Consider the following 23,234-nt stretch of genomic DNA (forward strand, 5'->3'; position numbering starts at 1 on the left):
TCAGTCACAATACGGGATGGGCCCCCGTGTCGACCATAAGCCCTCTCCTCTGTGGTCTGCTGACAGGGTCTCCATCCACCCGGCCCACCTTGAATGCAAAGGTTTGGTCCCCCTCATCCACCGCCTGCTTGATCTCTCCTCCTGTGCCTGCATTTCTCATCTTTGTGCGTGGAGCTCTTGCAAAAATTACACCATTGTTTTTGTCCACTGTGCTGGCCCACCTCAGGACAACCTTTTTTTATTGCTTTACGGGCCTTCTGGCCACAACTGTAGCAGGTCAGTCTGACGTCCCCACCAGATCTCACTCTCATGATGCTGTCCTCTGTGGACACAGTCCTGAACTTTTCAGTGCTCTTATAGCACCGCAGCTTTATCTTGAACTCAGCAAAAGTAAACTTTTCATCACTCTGCGACACATGAATGGAAAAGGGCTTAAAAGCATCTGGTAAGCACATTAAAATAGCGATCAGCAGATCATCGCTTAACATCTCTCCCACATCTCTGCCCGTATAATCAATGAGAGCGCTGACTGCCTTTTGGAGGGATGTCAGTCCAGTATACAGATTTATCACACGGGGATATAGCATATAGTGATCTCTCAGAATATGCAACACTTTCCTACAATCATCAGCTGCGTCCCTCATTACAAGAGACAAGCCTGAGTCCTGGTGCAGTCGCCTCATTTGTCATCGTTCGCTCATTCCTTACTCCTGAATCGCTATGGCGGACCCTGATATTGGCGTTCCGCCATTCGCAGTGTCACTGTTTTGCGGTCAGTACAGTAGTGTAAATGGAAAACCATTAGTTTTCGTAACAGCTTATCCTCATAGATTATAATAATGAGAAAATATTTATGATGAACGAAAAAGTATTTATAAATTTATTTAATCACAAACGCTTCGGGTTAAGTACCCGAGCTTGAAGGAGATACCGGCCAAGTGGGCGAGAAAATCATTTGTCTATTATTCTGAAATGCGTGAGCGGAAGTGGCGGTTGCAGCGCGTTCGTCTTGATGTGTCGCCCCTCCGCCCGGGCCCAGATCAAACATGGAAGTCATATGGGAGCCAATGAGGGTAACATGAGCGTCGCCGTCTTCTGCCGCCGGATAAAACAGCAAACGCGAGCAGGCAAGGCGCTCACGACACAAAAAGTCGACATTTAACCCAAACGAAGTCGCCTGACACTCGGCTAACGCGGCAGAGCTCAGCAAGCTTAACGGTGCTCGCCTTTAACGGGGCTCGGCTCCGCTGAGCGCTTTATATCTGACACGCCTTTGTCGTCTCGCCGCGGGGCCACCAAACCGCCGTCCAGGTTGGGCGCCGGAACCACGACAATTCCGGCTCTGGTGTGCGGTGGGCGGCCGTTAAATGGCGGCCACGTTTCAAGCAACTTTGAGGCGAGTGTCGAGGACATGACGAGCCGATGGCAGCTGCTGTCCGCTAACGGAACTAGCGAAACACTCGACTGCCAACATCCCGAGTCGCTCGCTCGGACTGTCCCCTCTCGCTTGCTCGCGATGCGCTGGCCTTCGGTGACGTCATGCGTTTATTTCCGGACTAGAGATTGAGATACACTCTCGTCCCTTCACCGCGGCCGGCCGCAGATACGCGCGAACCTCTCCATCATCATCATTATCACCATCATCGTGTGTGTGACACGAGTAGTCCACGCAATGCTGTGTTTGTATGTTGGGCTCCTGTTGTTGTCGTCGTCCTTGACTTTTCGTTATATTTTATTATGTGACTAAAGACATGATCGACACGTGACACGTGTGCGCCTATATGTTAAAAATAGTCACACGCACGACACCGGTTAGCCCGTCTGCCTCACAATGCTGAGCTTGTGGGTCGATTCCGGCTCCTGCCTTCCAAAAACATGCGGATGGTTGTTTATGTCTATCTCCCCGGGCCCGCGTGGATTTTCTCCTCGCACTCCGGTTCCCTCCCACATCCCCAAAACATGCTTGGTAGGCCAATTGATGATTGAGTGCAAATGGTTGTTTGTCTCTGTGTGCCCTGCGATTGGCTGGCAACTAGTTCAGGGTGTCCCCCGCCTACTGCCCGTTGAGGCTAGGATAGGCTGTCGACCAGTTGAGGGCTCTGTAAAATGAATGAATGTTGGCGACCGCTCACGCCCTCAAGGACTAACCCAAGCAAGAGACGTGCGCACACCTGAACGCACGCACAGTTGCACGCATGCACGTGCCTTTTTCTATACAAATAGAAAAAGGCACGTGCTTCCTGGCACATGCATTATTGCGCACACACGGTCACAATGGGGATTTGGTGACTACCTCTTATAACACCATCATGTCACCAAAAAGGTTTTTCAAGTATGTCTCTGTTCGCACCTCCGAGCACATCTCTAAACAGATTGACGGACAATCGTCTGGAAGTGTCCCCTTGCTAACGTGGCCTCCCTTTTGAGGGCGCAGCCGCGCATGCGCAGCCTCCCGCATGTTGAGAGAATGGAAGGAGGAAGCTAGCTGATGACACTTTGGGCCGGGCCACCAGCTTCCTCCTTCCTGTGTTGTCATCGTCAAACGCAGCCGCCGTGCTTGCACCAAAAGCCGTTTTTGCACATTGGACAGGAAACACCCGATGGCATGCTTCCTGTCGGACAAATTTGCAACTACACTGAGCAGTCATAGCCGACGCCCGCCCGTGTACTTCTGAGACGTTTGAGCGATTTCTTTTTGCCGTGTGTTTGTTCATTATTGTTGCCTTTAGCCCCAAAAACCTCACTTTGATTGTGAAACGGGATACGATTTCAAGGTGACATTGCATACACATCAATTGCGGATGCTTCACTTGTCGCTGACGTCCATCAGAAAATGATCCAAAATGTCGTTTTGCAACGTAAAAGCAGCTAAGGCGAAAAGTACAAAGTAACCAAAACTGGAGAAATCCCTGAGTGCCCAAGGACTGAAATCAGTCAAGTTTTAGGTTCAACAATGTCTCGTGACAGTTTGTCAAAAGGCAGATTCGCTTGGTGATGATTTGTCAATGAATGCTTTTCCATGCGGTGCCTGACTTTCTGTTTGTGTGATGCTGCGTGGCGAGCAGAGGAGGCTGCGCCGGCGCCATGACGGAGGACAAATGCCCGCAGCTGCTGGACTACTTTGTGGTAGCGGGTCTCGACCCGGCGGGACCCTGGCGGCCTCTGGCACAGGCGGCGGGCCGCCGGGGGGCGGAGCCCGTGACTGATCTGGCGGTGATCGCCCGCGGCCTGGGCGAGGATGTGCCACAGGGATTCACCTGCATCGACAAGTCGCTGGGCGGCCACTCGGCCGAGCTGAGCGCCGGCCTCATCAACAACCCGCACCTCTACCTCTGCTACAGGAGGGGCCTCCACAAGCCCCCCCTCCTCGAGCTCGGGTAAGACGGCCATCAGCAAGGCCACGTGGAGCCGAGGTCCCATTCACTGAGTTTCTAAATTCATTTTAGAACATCAACTCATATGGAGGAGGGGCTACGCAGATTTTGATGGCGCACGTCACTTTTAAAAGTTAATCTGTCAGCACAGGTGGTAGCAAATGTGGGAAGGTCCCTAAACGATGGAAAGATTTCCAAGAGAGTTTGATTTGACTACCGTACTGGCCCGAATATAAGACGACCCTGATAAGACGACCCTCTATTTTTAAAGACTCAAGTTTGAAAAAAGAGTTTTTGAACGCCAGTTTTAATTTTTATACAGTACATGTGAAACAAATGATTATAACAAAAACTTTTCAAGAGAAAAAGCATGTTATTTTGCCTCATTCAAATCATGCAAAAACTGTCTATCACATCTTAGTATCTGCACATTTAAATATGTAACCTGAAGTGCAATCACATTTGTAAATGAATGGCTTCTGGCCTTTGAAATGTAAATAAATGTAAATACTGTGATAAAACATCCATCTTCTTCCGCTTATCAGGGGTCGGGTCGCGGGGGCAGCAGCTTCAGGAGGGACTCCCAGACTTCCTTCTCCCCAGCCACTTCATCCAGCTCATCCCGGGGGATCCCAAGGCGCTCCCAGGCCAGCTGAGAGACATAGTCTCTCCAGCGCGTCCTGGGTCGTCCCCGGGTCTCCTACCGGTGGGACATGACCGGAAAACCTCCCCAGGGAGATGTCCAGGAGGTATCCTGAGGAGATTCCCGAGCCACCTCATCTGGCTCCTTTCAACGTAGAGGAGTAGCGACTCTACTCAGAGTCTCTACCGGATGACCGAGCTTCTCACCCTATCTCTAAGGGAGAGCCCGGACATCCTGCGGAGAAAACCTGTTTCGGCTGCATGTATCTGGGATCTCGTTCTTTCGGTCACGACCCAAAGCTCGTGACCATAGGTGAGGGTAGGAGCGTAAATCGACCGGTAAATTGGGAGTTTTGCCTTTTGGCTCAGCTCTCTCTTTACCACGACGGACCGGTACAGAGCATTACTGTCGACGCTGCACCGATCCGCCTGTCGATCTCGCGCTCCATCCTCCCCTCACTTGTGAACAAGACCCCAAGATACTTAAACACCTCTACTTGGGGCAGGATCTCATCACTGATCCGGAGAGGGCATTCCACCCATTTCCGATCGAGGACCATGGACTCGGATTTTGAGGTGCTGACCCTCATCCCGCTCGCTTCACACTCGGCTGCGAACCGCTCCAGTGAGAGCTGGAAATCACGGCCTGAAGAAGCCAACAGCACCACGTCATCTGCAAAAAGCAGAGACGCGATGCTGACGTCCCCAAACCGGACCCCCTCAACAACTCGGCTGCGCCTAGAAATTCTGTCCATAAAAATTATGAACAGAATCGGTGACAAAGGGCAGCCTTGGCGGAGTCCAACCCTCACTGGGAACGAATTCGACTTACTGACGGAAATGCGGACCAAACTCTGGCATCGGTAATACAGGGACCGAATCAGTTGGCTCGGCACCCCGTACTCCCGAAGCACCCTCCACAGAACCTCCCGAGGGACACGGTCGAACGCCTTCTCCAAGTCCACAAAACACATGTGGACTGGTTGGGCGAACTCCCATGCACCCTCGAGGATCCTGCTGAGGGTGTAGAGCTGGTCCACTGTTCCACGGGCAGGACGAAAGCCACACTGCTCCTCCTAAATCCAAGGTTCGACCTCCCGACGGACCCTCCTCTCCAGCACCCCTGAATAGACCTTACCAGGGAGGCTGAGGAGTGTGATTCCCCTGTAATTGGAACACACCCTCCGGTCCCCCTTCTTAAAGAGGGGAACCACCACCCCAGTCTGCCAATCCAGAAGCACTGTCCATGATGTACACACAATGTTTTAGAGGCGTGTCAGCCATGAAAGCCCCACAACATCCAGAGCCCTTAAGAACTCCGGGCGGATCTCATCCACCCCCGGGGCCTTGCCACTGAGGAGTTTTTTAACTACCTCAGTGACTTCGACCCCAGAGATTGGAGAGTCCGCCTCAGAGTCCCCAGGCCCTGCTTCCACAATGGAAGGCATGTAGATGGAATTGAGGAGGTCTTCGAAGTATTCTCCCCACCGACTCACGACGTCCCGAGTTGAAGTTAGCAGCACGCCATCTCCACTGTAAACCGTGTTGACGTTGCACTGCTTCCCCCTCCTGAGACGCCGGATGGTGGACCAGAATTTCCTCGAAGCCGTCCGGAAGTCATTCTCTATGGCCTCGCCAAACTCCTACCACGCCCGGGTTTTTGCCTCAGCAACCGCCGAAGCCGCGTTCTGCTTGGCCATCCGGTACCTGTCAGCTGCCTCCGGAGTCCCGCAGGCCAAAACGGCCCGATAGGACTCCTTCTTCAGCTTGACAGCATCCCTTACCGCCGGTGTCCACCAGCGGGTTCGGGGATTGCCGCCACGACAGGCACCAACGACCTTACGGCCACAGCTCCGGTCGGCCGCCTCAACAATGGAGGCAACCCACCACCAGGTGGTGATCAGTTGACAGCTCCGCCCCTCTCTTCGCCCGTGTGTCCAAAACATGCGACCGCAAATCCGATGACACGACTACAAAGTCGATCATCGAACTGCGGCCTAGGGTGTCCTGGTGCTAAGTGCACACATGGACACCCTTATGTTTGAACATGGTGTTCATTATAGAAAATCCGTGTCGAGCACAGAAATCCAATAATAGAACACCGCTCGGGTTCGGATTGGGGGGGCCGTTCCTCCCAATCACGCCCTTCCAGGTCTCACTGTCATTGCCCACGTGAGCATTGAAGTCACCCAGTAAAACAATGAGTCCCCAGAAGGAGCGCTCTCCAGTACTTCTTCCAGGGACTGCAAGAAGGGTGGGTACTCTGAGCTGCCGCTTGGTGCATAGACACAAACAAAAGTCAGGACCCGTCCCCCCACCCGAAGGCGGAGGGAGGCTACCCTCTCGTTCACCGGGGTGAACCCCAATGTGCAGGCACCCAGCCGGGGGGCAATAAGTATACCCACACCTGTTCAACACCTCTCACCGTGGGCAACTCCAGAGTGGAAGAGAGTCCAGCCCCTCTCGAGAGGGCTTGTACCGGAACCCAAACTGTGCGTGGAGGCTAGTCCGACTATATCTAGTCAAAATTTTTCTGCCTCGCACACCAGCTCGGGCTCCTTTCCAGCCAGAGAGGTGACATTCCATGTCCCAAGAGCCAGCTTTTGCAGCCGGGGATCAGACCTCCAAGGTCCCTGCCTTTGGCCGGCGCCCATTTTACACTGCACCCGACCCCTTTGGCCCCTCCCACAGGTGGTGAGCCCATGGGTAGGGGGACCCATATTTCCTTTTCGGGCTGTGCCCGGCCGGGCCCCATGGGCGAAGGCCCGGCCACCAGACGCTCGCCTTCGAGCCCCCCCTTCGGGCCTGGCTCCAGAGGGGGGCCCCAGTGACCCGCGTCTGGGCGAGGGAAAACGAAATCCATTTGTTATTCATCATAAGCCGTTCTTTGTCTGGCCCCTCACCTAGGACCCGTTTGCCATGGGTGACCCTACCAGGGGCATGAAGCCCCAGACAACATGCCTCCTAGGATCATAGGGGCACACAAACCCCTCCACCACGATAAGGTGACGACTCACGGAGGGGCTGTGATAAAACAACAAAATTGCAATAACTGCATTAACCATCAAAGTGAAGACCCACTCTAACTGTAGTCTTGAAACAAATCTTAATAAGGAAAAACATTGCAATAAAATAATGCAAACTGGTTCAAACTTGAGAGTAGCTGAGATCTGTCACGTCAGAACATTACACGAACATCCTCTGCCTCGTTGTGCTCAGTGTCACTGTCCACCTACGTGCACACCCTCCTGTCGAACTCTTGAAAGCGGCCGCTCTGAGGACCACAGAAAGGTTTTCTCTGATTGTGAGCATTTTTTAGGCGATCTTTTTGAGCTCTCCATCTCCGTACATTACACTCTGTGACACCATATTTCACAGCCGCTTTGCAATTGTTTGAAGACTCTGCCTCATTTATCACCATCATCTTGAAGTTTGCATCATAACTTCTCCTCAGCTGCCAGCTCACCTGGCCGATCTTCGACCCACTTTTCTCCAGATTGTCGCTACGTTTCTCCATTTTCTGTTATCTTTTCTCTTATTTTCTTCTCTTTTCTTTCTTACCGCTACTTTTGTCTTCTTCATGCTACCGCTATTATTATTTTGCTTCTTCGTGACAGGGGTTTGCTTTGGCCTGGGGAGTTAAGTTCAGCATTCGCTTTAAAGATATCTGGCGCCATCTAGCTTTGTGAATGGGTATAATGTCTAGACCCCGAATGTAAGATGACCCGCACTTTTTTCTTATTTCAATGCAAAAAACATCGTCTTATCTTCGGGCCAATACGGTATTTAAAAATGCCCTAAATACCACATGATCCATGTTTTTAGCTGTCAGTAGCGGTGATGGGCGTGGGTCGCACGAGGAACGGCTTTGGAACCGAACCTCACCGCGCCTTTCACTTAATCCTGAAATGCTAAAATGTTTTTTGCGTGAGACGGACCTGTTAACGCCGACGAGCACGTCTGCCGTGTCGAGCAGGGTGTTGTACGAGGGAAAGGAACAGCCCAAGGTGGGCTGGAACGTGATCGAGACCACGCCCTACAGCCGCTCGGCCAACCTGAGCTCCGCTGCGGGCCCGGCGGCGCAGCGCGTCTTCTTGACATACCGCCGAGCGGCGGACGAGCGAGGCCCACACTCACTGGCTATAACCGACATTAGCGTGCTGCTGCCCGGCAAGGGTGAGGTGGCGCCGCACACCTTCAGCCGCGTGGACAAGAGCCTCAACACGGGCATGGTGAGATGCGATGGACGGGTCGGGCCGGGACCGAACCCCTGTGCCGACCGCTGTGCGTCTTTGCAGTGGGGTCCGGCTGTGTTTGTGTGCTTCAAGCGGGCGGTGGCCAAAGCCAACGCACTGCTTTACGAAGCGGGTGAGTGAGGCAGCACCGAGTGCGGCAGGCTACTCCTGAAAATGCACCTGTGACCGGCAACCACTGTCTTTCAGCGCTGCTGAGCCGCTACCCTGCCTGCGACCGGGATGCCTTCCCGCTTCCCGAGTCGGTCCCTGTCTTTTGCCTCCCCATGGGTGTGGCTTTGGAGAGCTGGCCTGCCGACGCCAAGTACAGGCTGCCCGTCTTCTCCACCTTCGTGCTCACCTCGGCCAGCGGCGACAAGGTGGGCGAAAAAAACAAATGTCCATCAGATGCCAGAGTGTGGAAAAGGAGCACGAGCAACCAGTGAGTCCAACTTGCAAAGTTGGCCAGGTTGTCCTTCGCTAGTGTCACAGCATCAAACCAAGGCGGCGCCAGCCATACGTCCCATCCCGAGCCAACTTGAACGTTTCAAATACCACTAAAGCACGACCTCTTGCGCAGGTGTACGGCGCGGCCATCCAATTCTACGAGGCATTCCCTCGGGAGGCGTTGTCGGAGCACCAGAGCGTGCGCCTGGGCCTGCTGAGCGTGCTGGACCGCCGGCCTGTCCTTGAGCGCAGTCTGCAGGCCAAGAAGAGCATCTGCGTGCTCTCGCACTGGCCCTTTTTTGACGTCTTCCAGAAGTTCCTCACCTTTGTCTACCGATACTCTGTCTCCGGACCGCATGTGCTGCCCTTGGAGAAGTCAGTCCGAACGGGTCGGCCACGTGGCACCACGCCGTGCTGCCTACTAACGGTTGAACCCCGCTTGCAGGCACATCTCCAGCTTCATGCACAACGTTCCCTTCCCGTCCCCTCAGCGGCCTCGCATCCTGGTTCAGGTAGGCTGCCGTCGCCACGGTAACGTGCAGCACCCAGTCGCCGTGAGGAAGTGAATTGTTCATGCGTGTGTGTGTGTTGCAGCTTTCGCCGAATGACAACCTTCTCCTCTGCCAGCCTGTTTCCTCGCCGCTGCCCCTCAGGTGCGTGCATGCGTCGGCAGGGTGCGCTTGTCTCTGGAAATATGAGCTTGTCTCGTGTGCGCATTAGCGGTGCAAGCTTCCTGAAGCTCCTGCAGAACCTGGGCCCGGCCAATGCCTGCACGCTGCTGCTAGCCGTACTGGTGGAGCACAAAGTCCTGCTGCATTCGCTGCGGCCCGACGTCCTGACGGCCGTGGCCGAGGCGCTTGTTTCGGTAAGCGGGCGGTGCCGGCACCGAGCCCGCCGCACCCAAGGTGACGCGGCCCGTCTTTGCGCACAGATGACCTTCCCGCTACGCTGGCTGTGCCCCTACATCCCGCTGTGCCCGCTCCAGATGGCCGAAGTGTTACTGGCGCCTGTGCCCTTCATCGTGGGCGTGCACTCCAGCTACTTTGACCTCCACTGCCCTCCCGCCGACGTGGTCTGTGTCGACCTGGACACCAACACGCTCTTCCAGTCAGTGCACTCCCCACTCGCCTGTGTGTGTGTGCGTTCATTTTCCGTGACCAGTTTTCCTCTTCGCCCTGTCGCCCGTCAGGTCAGACGACAAGAAGCCGTTGTCATGGCGATCGTTACCCAGGAAGCCGGCCAAGACGCTGTTGGGCGCCCTGGGCAACCTGCACAAGACACTGGAGCAGAGTATGTCGGCACGCGCCGCACCCGTCGCAACGTGGTGAAAGCGTCAAACTCTTGCGCAATTTCAAGTAACTCGACAGGACGTACGCTCACAACACTGTTGCAATGGAGCAAACGGAAATCGGACAAGGCTGGACCGGGCATGTGCGTGACCTTGCGGCGTCGCTTTGCTTTGCCGGTAGTTTGCTCTCCGGGTCAGGAGGAGGCCACGCTGGAGTTCCTGCTGACGGACTTTGACCAGACATACCGTCGGCAGAAGCAGCTGGAGGCCGACATCCAGGAAGCCTTCCTGCGCTTCATGAGCGTGCTGCTGCGTGGTTACCGCGCCTTCCTGCTGCCCATCACACAGCCGTCCTCTGCCACCGCCACCGACTGCAGCTCCCTCTTCAACCTGCAGGGTGAGCAGGAGAAGTTCATCTCGCCTCTGTTACAGCGTGCGGCTTTGGCAGCCCTTCCTTTGTTGCGGTTGACGCGCCTCTTCCCGCCAGGCTTCCTGAAGTCTCGCGAGCGTACCCAGCAGAAATTCTACTGCCAGCTGACGCGCACGCAGATGTTCACGCAGTTCATCGAGGAGTGCTCCTTCGTCAGCGACCGCCACGCCTGCCTCGAGTTCTTCGATGAGTGCGTGCAAAAGGTCGGTTTGCCAGAAGAAGTGGCCAGAGGAAAGGCTGCGTCCTGACCTCCCGTCCTTGAGCGAGACACTGAAGGCACGGCGTGGCTCCCGATCAAGAGCCGTATGAGCTTGGTTCAGACCGTTCACCATGGAGAGGAATTTGGAAGTCCCAAAACACAAAATGCATTTGGCCAGTGGTCCCCAACCTTTTTTGCATCACAGACCGGTTACGTGTCAGAAATATTTTTGCGGACCGGCCTTTATATAGATAAATAAAGAACACATTTATATAAATAAATAATACATTTATAATAAATATATAAATACGATGAAATAAAATGACACGACTGGCATAAAAACAAGTATAAACGACATAAAAATAAAACTCACCATCTGTTGTATTAGTGGGAGCACTGAGCTTGTTTCTCAAAAACGAGCCGGTCTCTTCTAGGTGTAATCGGAGACAATAACACCCGAAGTGGTTAAGGTTTGGCTTTTAATGCAGGATGCTTGGTCTCCATGTGCCGAAGCAGTTTTGAAGGCTTCATTGCCTTGTTAGCTCGCCTGTCGCCACATATTATGCAGAGTGGGGTTGGCGCCTCAGAGTTGCTTGTGGCGATAAATCCATATTTTAAGTAGGACTCCAGAAATTTGCTTTTAAATGCAGCTTTCCTTTTCTTAGAAGTCGTAGCCTCTTCGTCTTCCGTCTCCTCATTGGGCTTTTTTTCCTTTCCGAAGAAGCTTTCCAAACATCGCTGTTTCTTGCTTATATATGCTTGCTTCACGGGCTCAACTGAGCTGACATGTCACGTGACCGAGACAAGCGTCTTGACCTGAACCGACGGTTGAAATTGGGAGACAATAGCCAATGTTTTTCATAGTTTTCAAAACAAATTTTTACTCATTTTTTGCTAGCTTTGCCGGCTCGACCGGGGAAAACATGTCACGTGATCGGGACGAGTGTCTTGACCTGAATTAATTGATCGTCGATAAAAATTGTTTATTTTTTTCTGTGCAGCTTGGTGGCCCAGTACCGGTCCGCGGACCGGGGGTTGGGGACCCCTGCATTAGGCCACCGACGTTGATGAAAACCTCCACTCCCATAACGAGTCTCCAGCAGATCCTTTCAAATGGGTCGTCGCCAAGATGGCGCAATAGGAGTCCGTCGTCTGATTTGCGTATTTGTATCTCAATAATTTGGCCCACGTAGCATTGACCTGCTTCAAAACAGGATCTTCTTTGCTCAAATAGTCAACAATTGCATATGAGGATGCTTGTTCAGCGTAGCGGCACCCAAGCACAAGGGGGACATGATTTTGGTCGGGACAAGTGAGACGTGCGCAAACACCTGAGACGGATCCGCTTCGTTGCGTAGGCAGTTTCTGGCAAAGGCGCCTAAGGTGCTAAGCAGAGTGTGGCCGTTCCGGCAGGTGGACGTGGACAAGCCGGAGTATGTCCGCCTGGTGGATGTGGACGAAAGCCACTGCGGCGAGCGTACCGTCTTCATCATGCCGCCCGAGCAGCCCACCCAAGACGACGGCTCAGAGTGCCCGGCCAGCTACAGGTGACACCCGGCGCCGCGCCTTTTCACGTTGCGGTTCCTTTTTTTCAAACAAAAATATGGCTTTCCCTTGCTTCATGCGCAGTTACGACACCTTCCCAGCCTTGAGGGCAGAGCTCTTTGACCGCCCACTGGACCAACTGTACGTCCCTGCCAAAGGCAGCACGCCCAGCAGCCCCGCCCCGAGACGCACCAAACAGGTACGAGGAAAAGCCTTAACGCACCACACAAGGCAAACACAGTCACAAATAGGTTCCAATGGGAAAAAAAAACAATAATCAAATAAAATAAAGGATGAAAATGAAGCCAAGGGATGGAAGGATAGAGTCTGGAAAAAGAAATGGAAAGAAGGGTTAGGAGTCGAGCAAAGTAGAAAAACGGTAAATGAAAGGGAGACAGAAGAAGAAGGTCAAATACTTGAAAGATACGCCGGAAACACCTTGCAAGAAGAGAGGAAAGAAGGAAAATGGGCGGACTGAAAAGGTCTCGGACTGTTTTTGTGCTGCCGGCAGGAGTTGAAGGTGGCACAGCGGCGCGCGCAGAGCTGCTGCGGCTCGCCCGACATGTGGTGCAAGTGTCTGCTGGGTCACATGTACGCCCTCTGGTTCATCTGCCTGCCCACCTTTGTGCGCACCCAGAGCACCAAGGTGCCTGCCCTCCATGCCGCCTTCGACGTCCTCAAGGACACAGAGAGCAGGAAGGTGCTGCTGCCTGACGAGGTGACTCGCCACATCGCCCACGTTGGCCGCAGCGCCCGCATTGCCCAAAGTGCTGCAAGCTGGCTCTCTCTGTGTCCCAGGTGTGTTACAGAATCCTGATGCAGCTGTGCGGCCAGTACGGTCAGCCCGTGCTTGCCGTGCGCGTCCTCCTGGAGATGAAGAAAGCGGGCGTCACACCCAATACCATCACGTACGGATACTACAACAAGGTACGCCCGGCAGAAGCTTGGCCTGGCGACGGCCCCCTCACAACTGGCGATTTTGGGCTCAGGCCGTCCTGGAGAGCAAATGGCCGTCGGCCAATCGGGGCGGGCGTTTGCTTTGGGCCAAGCTGAGGAACGTGCTGCTGGCCATCGCCCTCTTTAGGCAGCCAGTCAAAATTCGCCGCCGCGCCCGAGGTCAGAATGCTCGCCTCCAAAACCTGCTGCTGTGCCACTCAAGCCGCCGCCACTGTGCCACTCACACTGCTTCCCCCTCGCCTTCTTCTTTCCCATCCCACAGCCGTTCCAGAAGAGCGCTGGCCCCACCCTCACTTGCCTCTGATTCGTCAAGCCAGCTGGAGCGGCCTGAGCGAAAGCTCCAGTCATGAATCTCTGATGGGATTCCTCGCCAAGAGCAGCAGCCTGAGCAGCATCAAGACGCCTGCACAAAGTAAGCTGTAAAACATCAGCTTCACCTTCCGTCTTCACACGGGCACACACACACGTGCGCGCGTCGGTTCTTTAAAACGGCCACACTGATTCGAAACATCCATCCATCCATCCATTTTCTGAACCGCTTAGTCCCCACGTGGGTCGCGGGCGTGCTGGAGCCTATCCCAGCCGTCATCGGGCAGTAGGCGGGCGACACCCTGAACCGGTTGCCAGCCAATCACAGGGCACACAGAGACAGACAACCATTCGCACCCACACTCACACCTAGGGACAATTTGGAGTCTTCAATCAGCCTACCAAGCATGTTTTTGGAATGTGGGAGGAAACCGGAGTGCCCGGAGAAAACCCACGCGGGCCCGGGGAGAACAAGTAAACTCCACACAGGGAGGGCTGGAGGTGGAATCAAACCCGCACCCTCCTAACTGCGAGGCGGACGTGCTACCCAGTGCGCCACCGAGCCGCCTGATTCGAAACATTTGTTTCCAAAAATATGGTATAAGCGCCCCCAACAAGTCTTAAAATGCCGCCGTTTTGGTCGCTCTTGCCATTCCCGCAACAAACTTGCACTCTTTGGTTTTCTCGTATCAATCCGGAAGTATTTTCTCCTTTTGCACTCCTTCCTCGCCGGTTTTGCAACGTCCCATTTTCCAGGCTTAACCCTGCTTGTGCTGTCTGCAGCCACAAGCAACGGGAAGTCGGGCCGTTGCCGTGGTGGCGTATCCGGCAAGCCCCCCCCGGGGCCCCCCGCTGGGGTCCTGGTACGTCGCAGCGACATCTGCTTGTCCGGCTTCTACACAGCTGCCGAGAACAACAGCAACTGGGAGGCGGGGGCCAGGTTGGGAAGGTGGCGCACACGCACACACACACGTGTACTTCTCAGGGGAGCATATGGTCACCGGCCAAATTGGCTGTTGCTTGCTTTGCTGTCCTGTAGCGGGGTGAGGACAGGAAGAGCATGTGCCCACTAAGTCTACCTTTTCCCCTATCAGAGCGGCGAGCGCGTGCGAGACGGTGTCGGTGGACGAGAATGACAACAAAGTGTCGCCTTCGGGCCGAGGCCTGGCGGGGCGGTTGCAACGGCTCCTGACGCCCACACGGCACCGGGGGGTGGTCCGCCGCGCTGCCAGTGTGGACGAGCGGCGGACCAGCGAGCCAACACCCGCCTCAACTTCGGGACGCCGGCTCTCTGAGCAGCGCCGGTCCAGGAAGTCGCAGGTGGCGGAAACGCTGCTGAAAGCCAAAGAGCGCCTCGCCGGCGCCACCTCGGAGGTGAGGCAAAGCAAAACAGCGAAATAGAAGCTCTGGTGGCTGGTGGACGGCCCGACACTAACTCGTCATTCGAGGCGCTCGCATTTTGAGGCAGCACGCCCGGTGCACGTTTGCAGATGAGAATCTTTGCCGAGCGGAGTTCTTTTTTTATGCGATTGGTGGATTTGTGCGTGTTCAGAGCTCGCTCTCGCTGGGCAGTGACACTGAGCCAGCGGACGCACCCTGGCTGCCGCGCCACTCCTGGGACGCCAATCAAGATGTGGCAGGGATGGAGGTGAGAAACTCCCTTTATTTTTTTTGCCTGTTGATCCTTCCTTGAAGGCTTCAAATAAACGTCTGGAAGGTTCTGATGTCGAGCTGCTCGCGGTGCCGGGCGTGCGGCTGCCTGGTGTACGATGAGGAGATCATGGCGGGGTGGACGCCCGACGACTCCAACCTCAACTCCCGCTGCCCCTTTTGCGCCGCCTCCTTTGTGCCCTTCCTCAACGCCCACGTCCGCGACCTCCGACTCCACGGCAGGTACGTTCTGCTGCCACTGCCGCCTGGTCTTTTCGCGCTCATCTGTCAGTCTTCTGTGTGTTAGCAGCGAGGACTGGGGCAAGATCGCTGCCCGGCCACCCGACGAACATCCGGCGACCCCATGGTGTAACGGCGTGGGTGACAACTCAGCCTCTGAGAGTGACGTGGTAAGCGTGGAGCCGCGCAGTGGGATGGGCGGCGGGCGTGTCACTCTGCGCCGTGAACCCCCCCCCCCCCCCAGGTGGCGGTGGCATACGTGAGTCCGCTGGTGCTACGCAAGGAGTTGGAAAGCCTCCTGGACCATGAGGGCGAGGCGGTGCTGGGCCAGCCGCAGTTCCTGGAGAGCCACTGCATCATCTTCTGGAACCTTCTGTGGTTCTTCCAGCGCCTTGGCCTGCCCAGCCACCTGCTACGTCTCCTTGGCGAGCCGGCGCAGGTACAATCGTCTTTGGTGATGAGATTACTTCCAGAGGTCATCTTGTGTGCGTTCGTGTGGCAGGGCTCGTGTGTTCGCGTGAGGCTCCAGTGGGACACCCTGACCCCTGACCCCGATGCGTGGCCGCCCCTCTACGTGCTGTGGCGTCTTCACAGTAAGTGAGCCCCCTCACCGCCCTCCCCTCCTTCCAGACTAACCTGGCGTCCCCCCGCGCAGGCGGCGGGCCTGTGCGCGGCTCCCACTGGCGGCGCCACAACCACCCTTTCACACTGGCCTTCCTGGAGGAGGTCCTGCGCTGTGTGGGCATGAATGAAATCCACAAAGCCGTCATGCTCTTCCTCGACACCGTCGACAAGGCACGCCGCCATGCCCACTCTGCTGCTCCGCCGCTCCGCAGGTCAGATGTGGAACTGTGCCCTCGCAATGGATTCATGTGCTTGCATGTGGTTGCGTGGCTACATTTGTGTTTCTGGCTGTGTATCAAAGTGTGTTTCTGATTGTCCAGGAGCGTGTACCGGGAGTTGCTGTTCCTGACGCTGGCGGCGATGGGCCAGGATCACGCATGTAAGTGTGAAAGAGCGGCCGGCGGCGCCTTTGTGTTGCTAACGCCGCTGCATCATCCTCGCAGGCGCTTTCGACAAGAAGTACAAAGTGGCGTACGTGCGGCTGAGTGGCCAGCTGGGCAAAGAGGAGCTGCGCCAGAGGCGAGCTCAGCCTCCCAGCGCCAAAGCCCTCGACTGCAGACGTAGCTTCCAGCCGCTGCTCCAGTGCTGAGGCTAGAGACGCCCATCCCTCAGTCATGGCGCCTCGCCCCTCATCCCGCAGCAGGCAGCTTTGCCCTCGGTCGCGACATGGGCACCCCGGCTGGCGCGCTGCCCGGCAACGAGACGTCGCGGGATGCTGCCTCTGCTGCTCGTTGTTTGTTGGGGGAAAAAAAGCATACAAATGCCATGATATGAGCGAGCAGAGACGCAGTCTCAAATGAATCTGCGCCAGCCTGTGACATCAGGCCAATGTCGTGCGATGTCCTTAGGCGACGTTTGCGTGGAGATAGTTGAGTGGTCCTTTTGTGACCATGCAACCTTAGCCACGTGTTCACAAAAAATAAATAAATGAAAAGTTGCTTCTGGGATTGTTTAAAAAAAAAAAAAAAAAAACTGCTGTGTTTCCTCTGTTGTTTTTGCAAGAAAATAAACGCAGAGAAGAGAATTTCCGTGAGCGCATATTTGAGAATAAATCAAATGCGTGCCACTGTGTTGAAGATGAAATTGTTGACTTGTCAACTTCATTTTCGGCTTCACTTCATCCCCCAAATCGAAGGTTTCAAGTTTGCATTTGGAAGAGGACAGTGCGGGTTCTTTTAAACTTTACTTTCACATTTTAGTTGGACTTTGCATCGCTTCTTCACCACAGCAGAATGCTGATTGGGCTGACTGCACGTGTGAACGTCTTGTCGCTCACAGAAGGTTTGGCTTTCAGCTCACCTTCTTTTTGAGAAGCAATTTGGTGCTGTGATGTCATAAGTTGACGTTTTACTGCTCTGCTTGCATGCTTGATGTCGAGCTTCGTGTGTTTGTCCGTGTGCACAGGTTAAAGTGAGATACGCAAACCCAAACAACCCGGCCGAGCGGGAGAGGACGGATGCCCAGACCAAATTCGGTGAGCAAGTCAGCACTCCGAGTGGCCCGGGCTGCTGCTGAGTTGTGGTTTGAGCGAGACGCAGCTCAAAGAGGGTTAGTGACTGTTGTGTCTATGCACCAAATGGCACCCCAGAGTACCCACCCTTTTTAGAGTCCTTGGAAGAAGTGCTGCAGAGTGCTCCTTCTGGGGACTCCATCGTTCTGCTGGGTGACTTCAATGCTCAACTGGGCAGTGACAATAACACCTGGAAGGGCGTGATTGGGAGGAATGCCCCCGATCAGAACCCAAGCGGTGTCCTGTTACTGGACTTCTGTGCTCAACATGGACTGTCCATAACGAACATTATGTTCAAGCATAAGAGTGTCCATGTGTGCACGTGGCACAGGACGCCCTAGGCTGCAGTTTGACGATCGACTTTGTAGTTGATTTGCGGCCGTATGTTTTGGACACTCGGCTTAAGGGAGGGGCAGAACTGTCAACTGATCACCACTTGGTGGTGGGTTGGCTTCGATGGTGAGGTTAGATGCCAGTTTGACCTGGCAGACCCAAACGTACTGTGAGGGTCTGCTGGGGACATCAGGCAGAATTCCCTATCAGAAAGAGCTTAAACTCCCACCTCCAGCAGGGCTTTTCCGACATCCCGGGGGAGGCGGGGGACATTGAGTCTGAGTGGACCATGTTCCGTGCCTCCATTGTTGAGGTGGCCGACCGGAGCTGTGGCTGTAAGGTGGTCGGTTCCTGTCGTGGTGGCAACCCCCGAACCCGTTGGTGGACACCGGCTGTTAGAGATTTGCTCACTCCAACTTACTCCTTACTTATTACTTGCAAGAACCACACGGGAGACAAGTAAGTCCTTTTTGGACACCTGCAGGTGGAGAGTTCACTCGCTCCAGAATGAAGTCTGAACCCTCGTTCCTGCGATGGGATATTTATTAAGAGAAACAGAGTGGGGGTTTGGGTAAACTGGCTAAAGCCCTTGTCCTCTAGTCTAAACATGTCAGGGGATGTTTTACGACCTTGTGATAAGGAGGACAAGGTAAGGTATTTATTACCTGTTGCATTCCAACATAATCCTATGATAAAGATAACCTGGAAAACCCTAACATCTCCCTCCTGTTTTATCATATGATTATGCTACCCCAAATAACAAAGACAAGTAAGAAAAAAAAAAAAAAACACATATATATGCATAAAGAAGAAAGAAGAATAGGAAAAATAAAAAAACAACAATGATAGCAACACTTTCTAGTGAAGATGAGGCATTACCTCAATACCCCAAATCAAACTTATTGTGTAAGCGAAAAACCTGCTGGCCAGATGTTATTAGCAGGAAAATTCTTACACGGCCCCGTTGCCACAGGCGACCAGAACGCTATCAATAATAAAAAAAAGAAAAAGAAAAACACAGAAACAGTACATCATTGTATCCATCACGTGCGAAGCATATTTGATGGTCAAATCAACAAGTTTCCGTAACACATGCTCAACAGAACAGCATCTACGCAATCCACGTCTCATTATCATTATCACATCTGTCACGTCTAAGAAGTTGTATATGTGCTCGTGTTTTCGTCAGCTGATGATGTTGTAGTCCGTAGGTGTGTTCCGTCACACACACTGGCGCACACGCTCGTGTCCAGTGGGCAGGCAGCATCGGACAACTCTTGTGACCACAAAACCACGATCCGTACTGAACAGGCACGTGCACTCATAGGATGCAGGTGAGGCAGTGCCTCTGAACTTCTGGATGAAGTAGGTCCCGTCCGATGGTGCAGCCATGTTGGTAGTAGAGCCCTTACACCTTGAAAACGGCTCTCTCATCCTGGCACACAGCGGTGATGTCCAAAGCTCCCATCCAGTTTCCTCCTGGAGAGCAGTCGTCGTTAATGCATTTGTGGGTGCTGCAACCTTGGATGCAACATGTGTAGTCAGCAAGACTTGGAATGGTCCCTCCCGTCGTGGCTGGCCCAGTTCCTTCTTTTGATGACCTCGATGTAGACCCAGTCTCCTGGATTGATGGGGTTGTCGACCTGTGAGGAGGAAAGATCAGGCGGCAGTAAATTTGTCTTTGACACAGTTTGAGCGTCCTGATCATATAATCTGCCAAGGACTGCTCTTCATCTGTTGCTTGCAACTCTCGTAGTCAATTGTCGTGCCCATTTAACTGGTAAATAGGAGTGTTTGCGGGAAGAGTTTGAACACCTCCTAATGATTCCCTTTAACCAAAAACTATTTATGACAGGGGCGTTCCCATTTATTGCCTCCTGGTTTGAAAGAGATTGTCTTACCCATGCCTTCTTTCTCCTCACAAGCTCGCACCCACACAGGGTGTGAACACACACACACACACACACACACACACACACACACACACACACACACACACACACACACACACACACACACACACACACACACACACATCTCTCGTGTAGCTTCTTTTGATAGAATCTCCTATCGGTAACTGTATAGCAGACGTTTTAGCATATAATCCCATACTCTGCTCTCTCGCTTCTACTTTTTCATGTCGGTGCAGTCGTAGGTGGCCCCTATTGCAGTCATTGTCTTGTTAACTGTCGCCTTGTGACTCCTATGCATGATTGTGTGAATGTCAAAAATTGAACGTACCTAACTTTCTGACCATCCAACCTCCACTGTGGTACAAAAAACCTTACTATTGTATTGAGTAGGTACATTGAGCAACCTAGCTTCCTCCTGACTGCCAAATGTCCTGTTCTAAAATGTATACAACTCGACCTCTACGTCTTAAGGTTGATGAGCCAAAATATCAGATCTTGCTCTTGTTTCCTACCGTTTTAGCCTATTTGTTTTATCCAAATCCGTTCAATCTCTGATTATAATGCTTTTCTCTGTAGCCCTACGTATTTGTCAAATTTTTATTTATTTATTTATCAAATCTCCTCAGTTCTGTCAAACTCAGTGCACAATGAATCTCCCTTCCACTTTGAACCAAGCTTCACCAAATTTGGTAACGCCGTACCAAGGAGTGCGATTTGGTTGTCGGACACTCCAAGTCCATATCTTTTTGCCGCACTTCACCCTCTCAAGTTGGTGTTCTTTTGTTGTTGCTTCAGAGCGACCCTATCCATCACTCTTGAATGAGTCCATTGTTCAAATGAGTCAATTTTCATCATTGTGAGTTCCTCCGCTTTTCACTGTCTTTTCTCGTCCCCGAGGATGTTGTCTGTCCTCCGGAGTGTACTTGTCCCCCTCCAAGCACAGGAGTCTTTTCTTGTCCTTTGCCAAAGTTCAAAGGTGCTTCAGAGCCAGGCACCATTTTGTAGTTGTTCACGGCTGCAGGCGAAGACTCGGATTGGGTTTCAGGGACCCTGACACTGAGAATGACAGGCTGGGACGTCAAACTTGTAAGAATATCTCCAAATGTAGCTGCTGCCATCAATTTGCTGGTAACATTTATTTACCAAACTTCAAATTACAGCGGTCTCGTTTTTATATTGTAAATCCTGCAACTCATCCTATTTTTTGAGCTACATTTTATCTATAGTTCCAATTTAATCAGACAGTATGTTGTCTTCAGTATCATTATTGAAAATCAACTCATCGAGGTCTGCTTTCCACATCAAGCCCTGATCTGTATGTCTTGACCTCTCACATATTATTGTCATGCTTGCTCAAAAATGTGACTTAGAGTATGGTGCTGTGAATTCTCAATCTCCCCAATGAAATTGGATCCCACCTCGTAGTTCTTATCGTTCTCATGTTCCTGTTAGCCTGCAATTGTCCAAATCAAAAATGTTTTCTTTTAACTGTCTTTCTTTTGAACCTCTAAATCTCTCGTGTTGCTAACCTATCTACACCAGAATAAAAAATTTACCACAGTATAACACTAAATGTATTCGAAAATTCATTGTCATAAAGTGTTGTATTCTTACTATCTTCCACTATCTGTCCTACTCACTCCCCCCTTTTGAGGCTTGGCAACGCCCATGCCTCACACCTTGACAAACTTTTTGGGAGAACGCGTTCTGTACTACATACGATCATACCATCATCATTTAATTTGACTTTCTTTCCAAAACGCTTCTCAATTTCTCAGTTCACACATCTTCTACATGTGTTACCGATTCTCCAGTTTTTTCTCTAGTTAATTATCAATCCAAAAGCTACGTGTTTCTTTCTAACATTCAACCTGCTCAAAATCACTCTTTCATCAAAGTCGCTCTACTAATTTTCTATAGTAGTCGCCAACGACTTCAACCATTCAACCTCTCATTCAGGCAATCATTCATCAATGCTCATCATATGCATCTCACACAGTCTCCAAAAAGAAGTCATACTATCACATTGGTCCCTAATTCATCCAAGCTCACCACACAGCATTCATATATCATTTTCAACTCAGGTTTCCTGGTAGAACAATCCACCAGTCCAAAAAAAACTTAACTAAAACAAACAACTGGCAAATTAATCTGAATTTTTTCTTTGTGTTTAAATTTGAAGAACTCAATCTCTCAGATTTAGCTTGCATTTAGAATTTTGTATAATCAACCAATCAATTATTCCTATTAAATGTAGCATTGCAAAATCTTAAATTCACAATTTAGCTCCTTCCAATTCCTGAAAGCATGTTCTGTCGTTCTTTTTTTTTTTTTTTCTTCATCGAATTTCTCATGTGAGCTCGACACTTAACATGCACTAGTGTGGATTAGTTTCTGCTCGCAAACAGATTTCTCTCTTTTCCTCTCATTGTCAAAATTGTTTCTGTTCTGCGGTGTAAATTGAATAGACAACAGTCAAGCAAATTTCTTTATATTAAAAGTAGCCAATCTTCATCAATTTGGGACTTTAACTTTAACTTTAACACATACGCACACACATGCACAGCTCTCGCGTGCAGAAGGTAGGTCTCAGCAACAATGATTCGTCAGAGGCTGGCCATTTCCTGTGGTCGATCATGAGCTGGTCCCTCCCATGCACACGAGGACAGCACATTCTAATTTTATTTATTTATCTTCTAGAAGCAAGTTGCATTTCTTTACCACTTGATTTGGATATTTTAACTTTAGTGTAACACAAATTGAGCTCTAGTCATTTGTAATTTGGGCATACAAACAGCATTGTCATACTTCTTGGATGGACAAGACTTCTAATAATCTAAAAAAATTCTAATAATCTGACAATGACATGTTTTGCTGTCATATGGGCATCTATCCTTTCTTTCTCTGTATGAGCATAAGCGGTCAAAGAGGAGGAAGCTTGTCATGCTAAAAATTTGGCTTTTCCTCTGCCCCTTCCTGCACCCTTTGATTGATATTGCTTTGCAGAACGACACTCTCGTGCAAAGTGTCCTCGTCTCCCACAGTTCCAACAGTTGTCTGAATCTGATGGGGGTTTTGATTTGAATGGTGGCTTGCGACGTTGTTGGTATCTAACTCTTCCTCTGCCCCTTTGGGAACTTTGGTAGAAGATTGTTGTATCTTCATTTAGATCATTACCATCATCTAGATGAAATACATCAAAACTTCTGCCTTTCTCAATCCCTTTGTCAGCGTCTTTGGGCCACTGCATGTTTTTTGTAAACCAAGCAGTGTCCGCTTCCACCAAGTGTTTTCTCACCCAACTGCCCAAGTCAGGGGGGAAACCAGTGAGGAGCGGAATTTTAAGATGTTGCTGATAAGCACTCTCATCTGCATCATTGAATGGGATGCCACTATGTACCCAGAATTCTTTTTCAAATCTCAATTGAATGGCGGCTTCATCACTTTTCAACTTTCTATCTTTTGTCTTCTGGATTTGTTCTCTTCTTTCTTGTGAAGCTTTCAACCACATTTTAGCACAATCCAATTCTCTCTCTTTTCT

General features: G+C 51.9%; 1 protein-coding gene across 2 annotated transcripts; it reads left to right on the forward strand.

Moving 5' to 3' along the window:
- The first annotated feature begins 62 nt into the window (after positions 1–62).
- On the forward strand, positions 63–16,874 carry dennd4b (DENN/MADD domain containing 4B). Of its 2 annotated transcripts, none has more exons than XM_088387364.1 (29): positions 63–276; positions 3,066–3,377; positions 7,993–8,248; positions 8,315–8,384; positions 8,459–8,628; positions 8,829–9,070; positions 9,141–9,207; positions 9,290–9,348; positions 9,416–9,560; positions 9,627–9,802; positions 9,885–9,985; positions 10,165–10,380; positions 10,471–10,616; positions 12,026–12,159; positions 12,242–12,356; positions 12,669–12,875; positions 12,956–13,084; positions 13,147–13,273; positions 13,377–13,526; positions 14,207–14,372; positions 14,518–14,797; positions 14,976–15,071; positions 15,141–15,316; positions 15,381–15,483; positions 15,558–15,752; positions 15,816–15,906; positions 15,969–16,149; positions 16,258–16,316; positions 16,381–16,874. In XM_088387364.1, the coding sequence occupies exons 2-29, from the start codon at positions 3,085–3,087 to the stop codon at positions 16,524–16,526; spliced, it is 4,296 nt and encodes a 1,431-aa protein (XP_088243490.1). In that variant the 5' UTR covers positions 63–276; positions 3,066–3,084; the 3' UTR covers positions 16,527–16,874. The 2 variants fall into 2 exon arrangements, with proteins under 2 accessions (XP_088243490.1, XP_088243491.1); XM_088387365.1 differs by having other exon boundaries at positions 65–276; positions 15,384–15,483.
- The last annotated feature ends 6,360 nt before the right edge of the window (positions 16,875–23,234 follow it).

The sequence above is a fragment of the Syngnathus floridae genome, chromosome 10 (genome assembly GCF_059516105.1).
Source record: "Syngnathus floridae isolate MCC-2025c chromosome 10, RoL_Sflo_1.0, whole genome shotgun sequence".
Lineage (NCBI taxonomy): Eukaryota > Metazoa > Chordata > Actinopteri > Syngnathiformes > Syngnathidae > Syngnathus > Syngnathus floridae.

What these genes read in the sequence shown, in the direction of transcription:
- dennd4b (XM_088387364.1), top strand. Translation starts at nt 3,085, where the DNA reads ATGACGGAGGACAAATGCCCGCAGCTGCTGGACTACTTTGTGGTAGCG. An exon ending in CTCCCTCTTCAACCTGCAGG is followed by an intron (nt 10,381 to 10,470) that starts GTGAGCAGGAGA and finishes TCTTCCCGCCAG; the next exon opens with GCTTCCTGAAGTCTCGCGAG. An exon ending in TCGCCGGCGCCACCTCGGAG is followed by an intron (nt 14,798 to 14,975) that starts GTGAGGCAAAGC and finishes GTGCGTGTTCAG; the next exon opens with AGCTCGCTCTCGCTGGGCAG.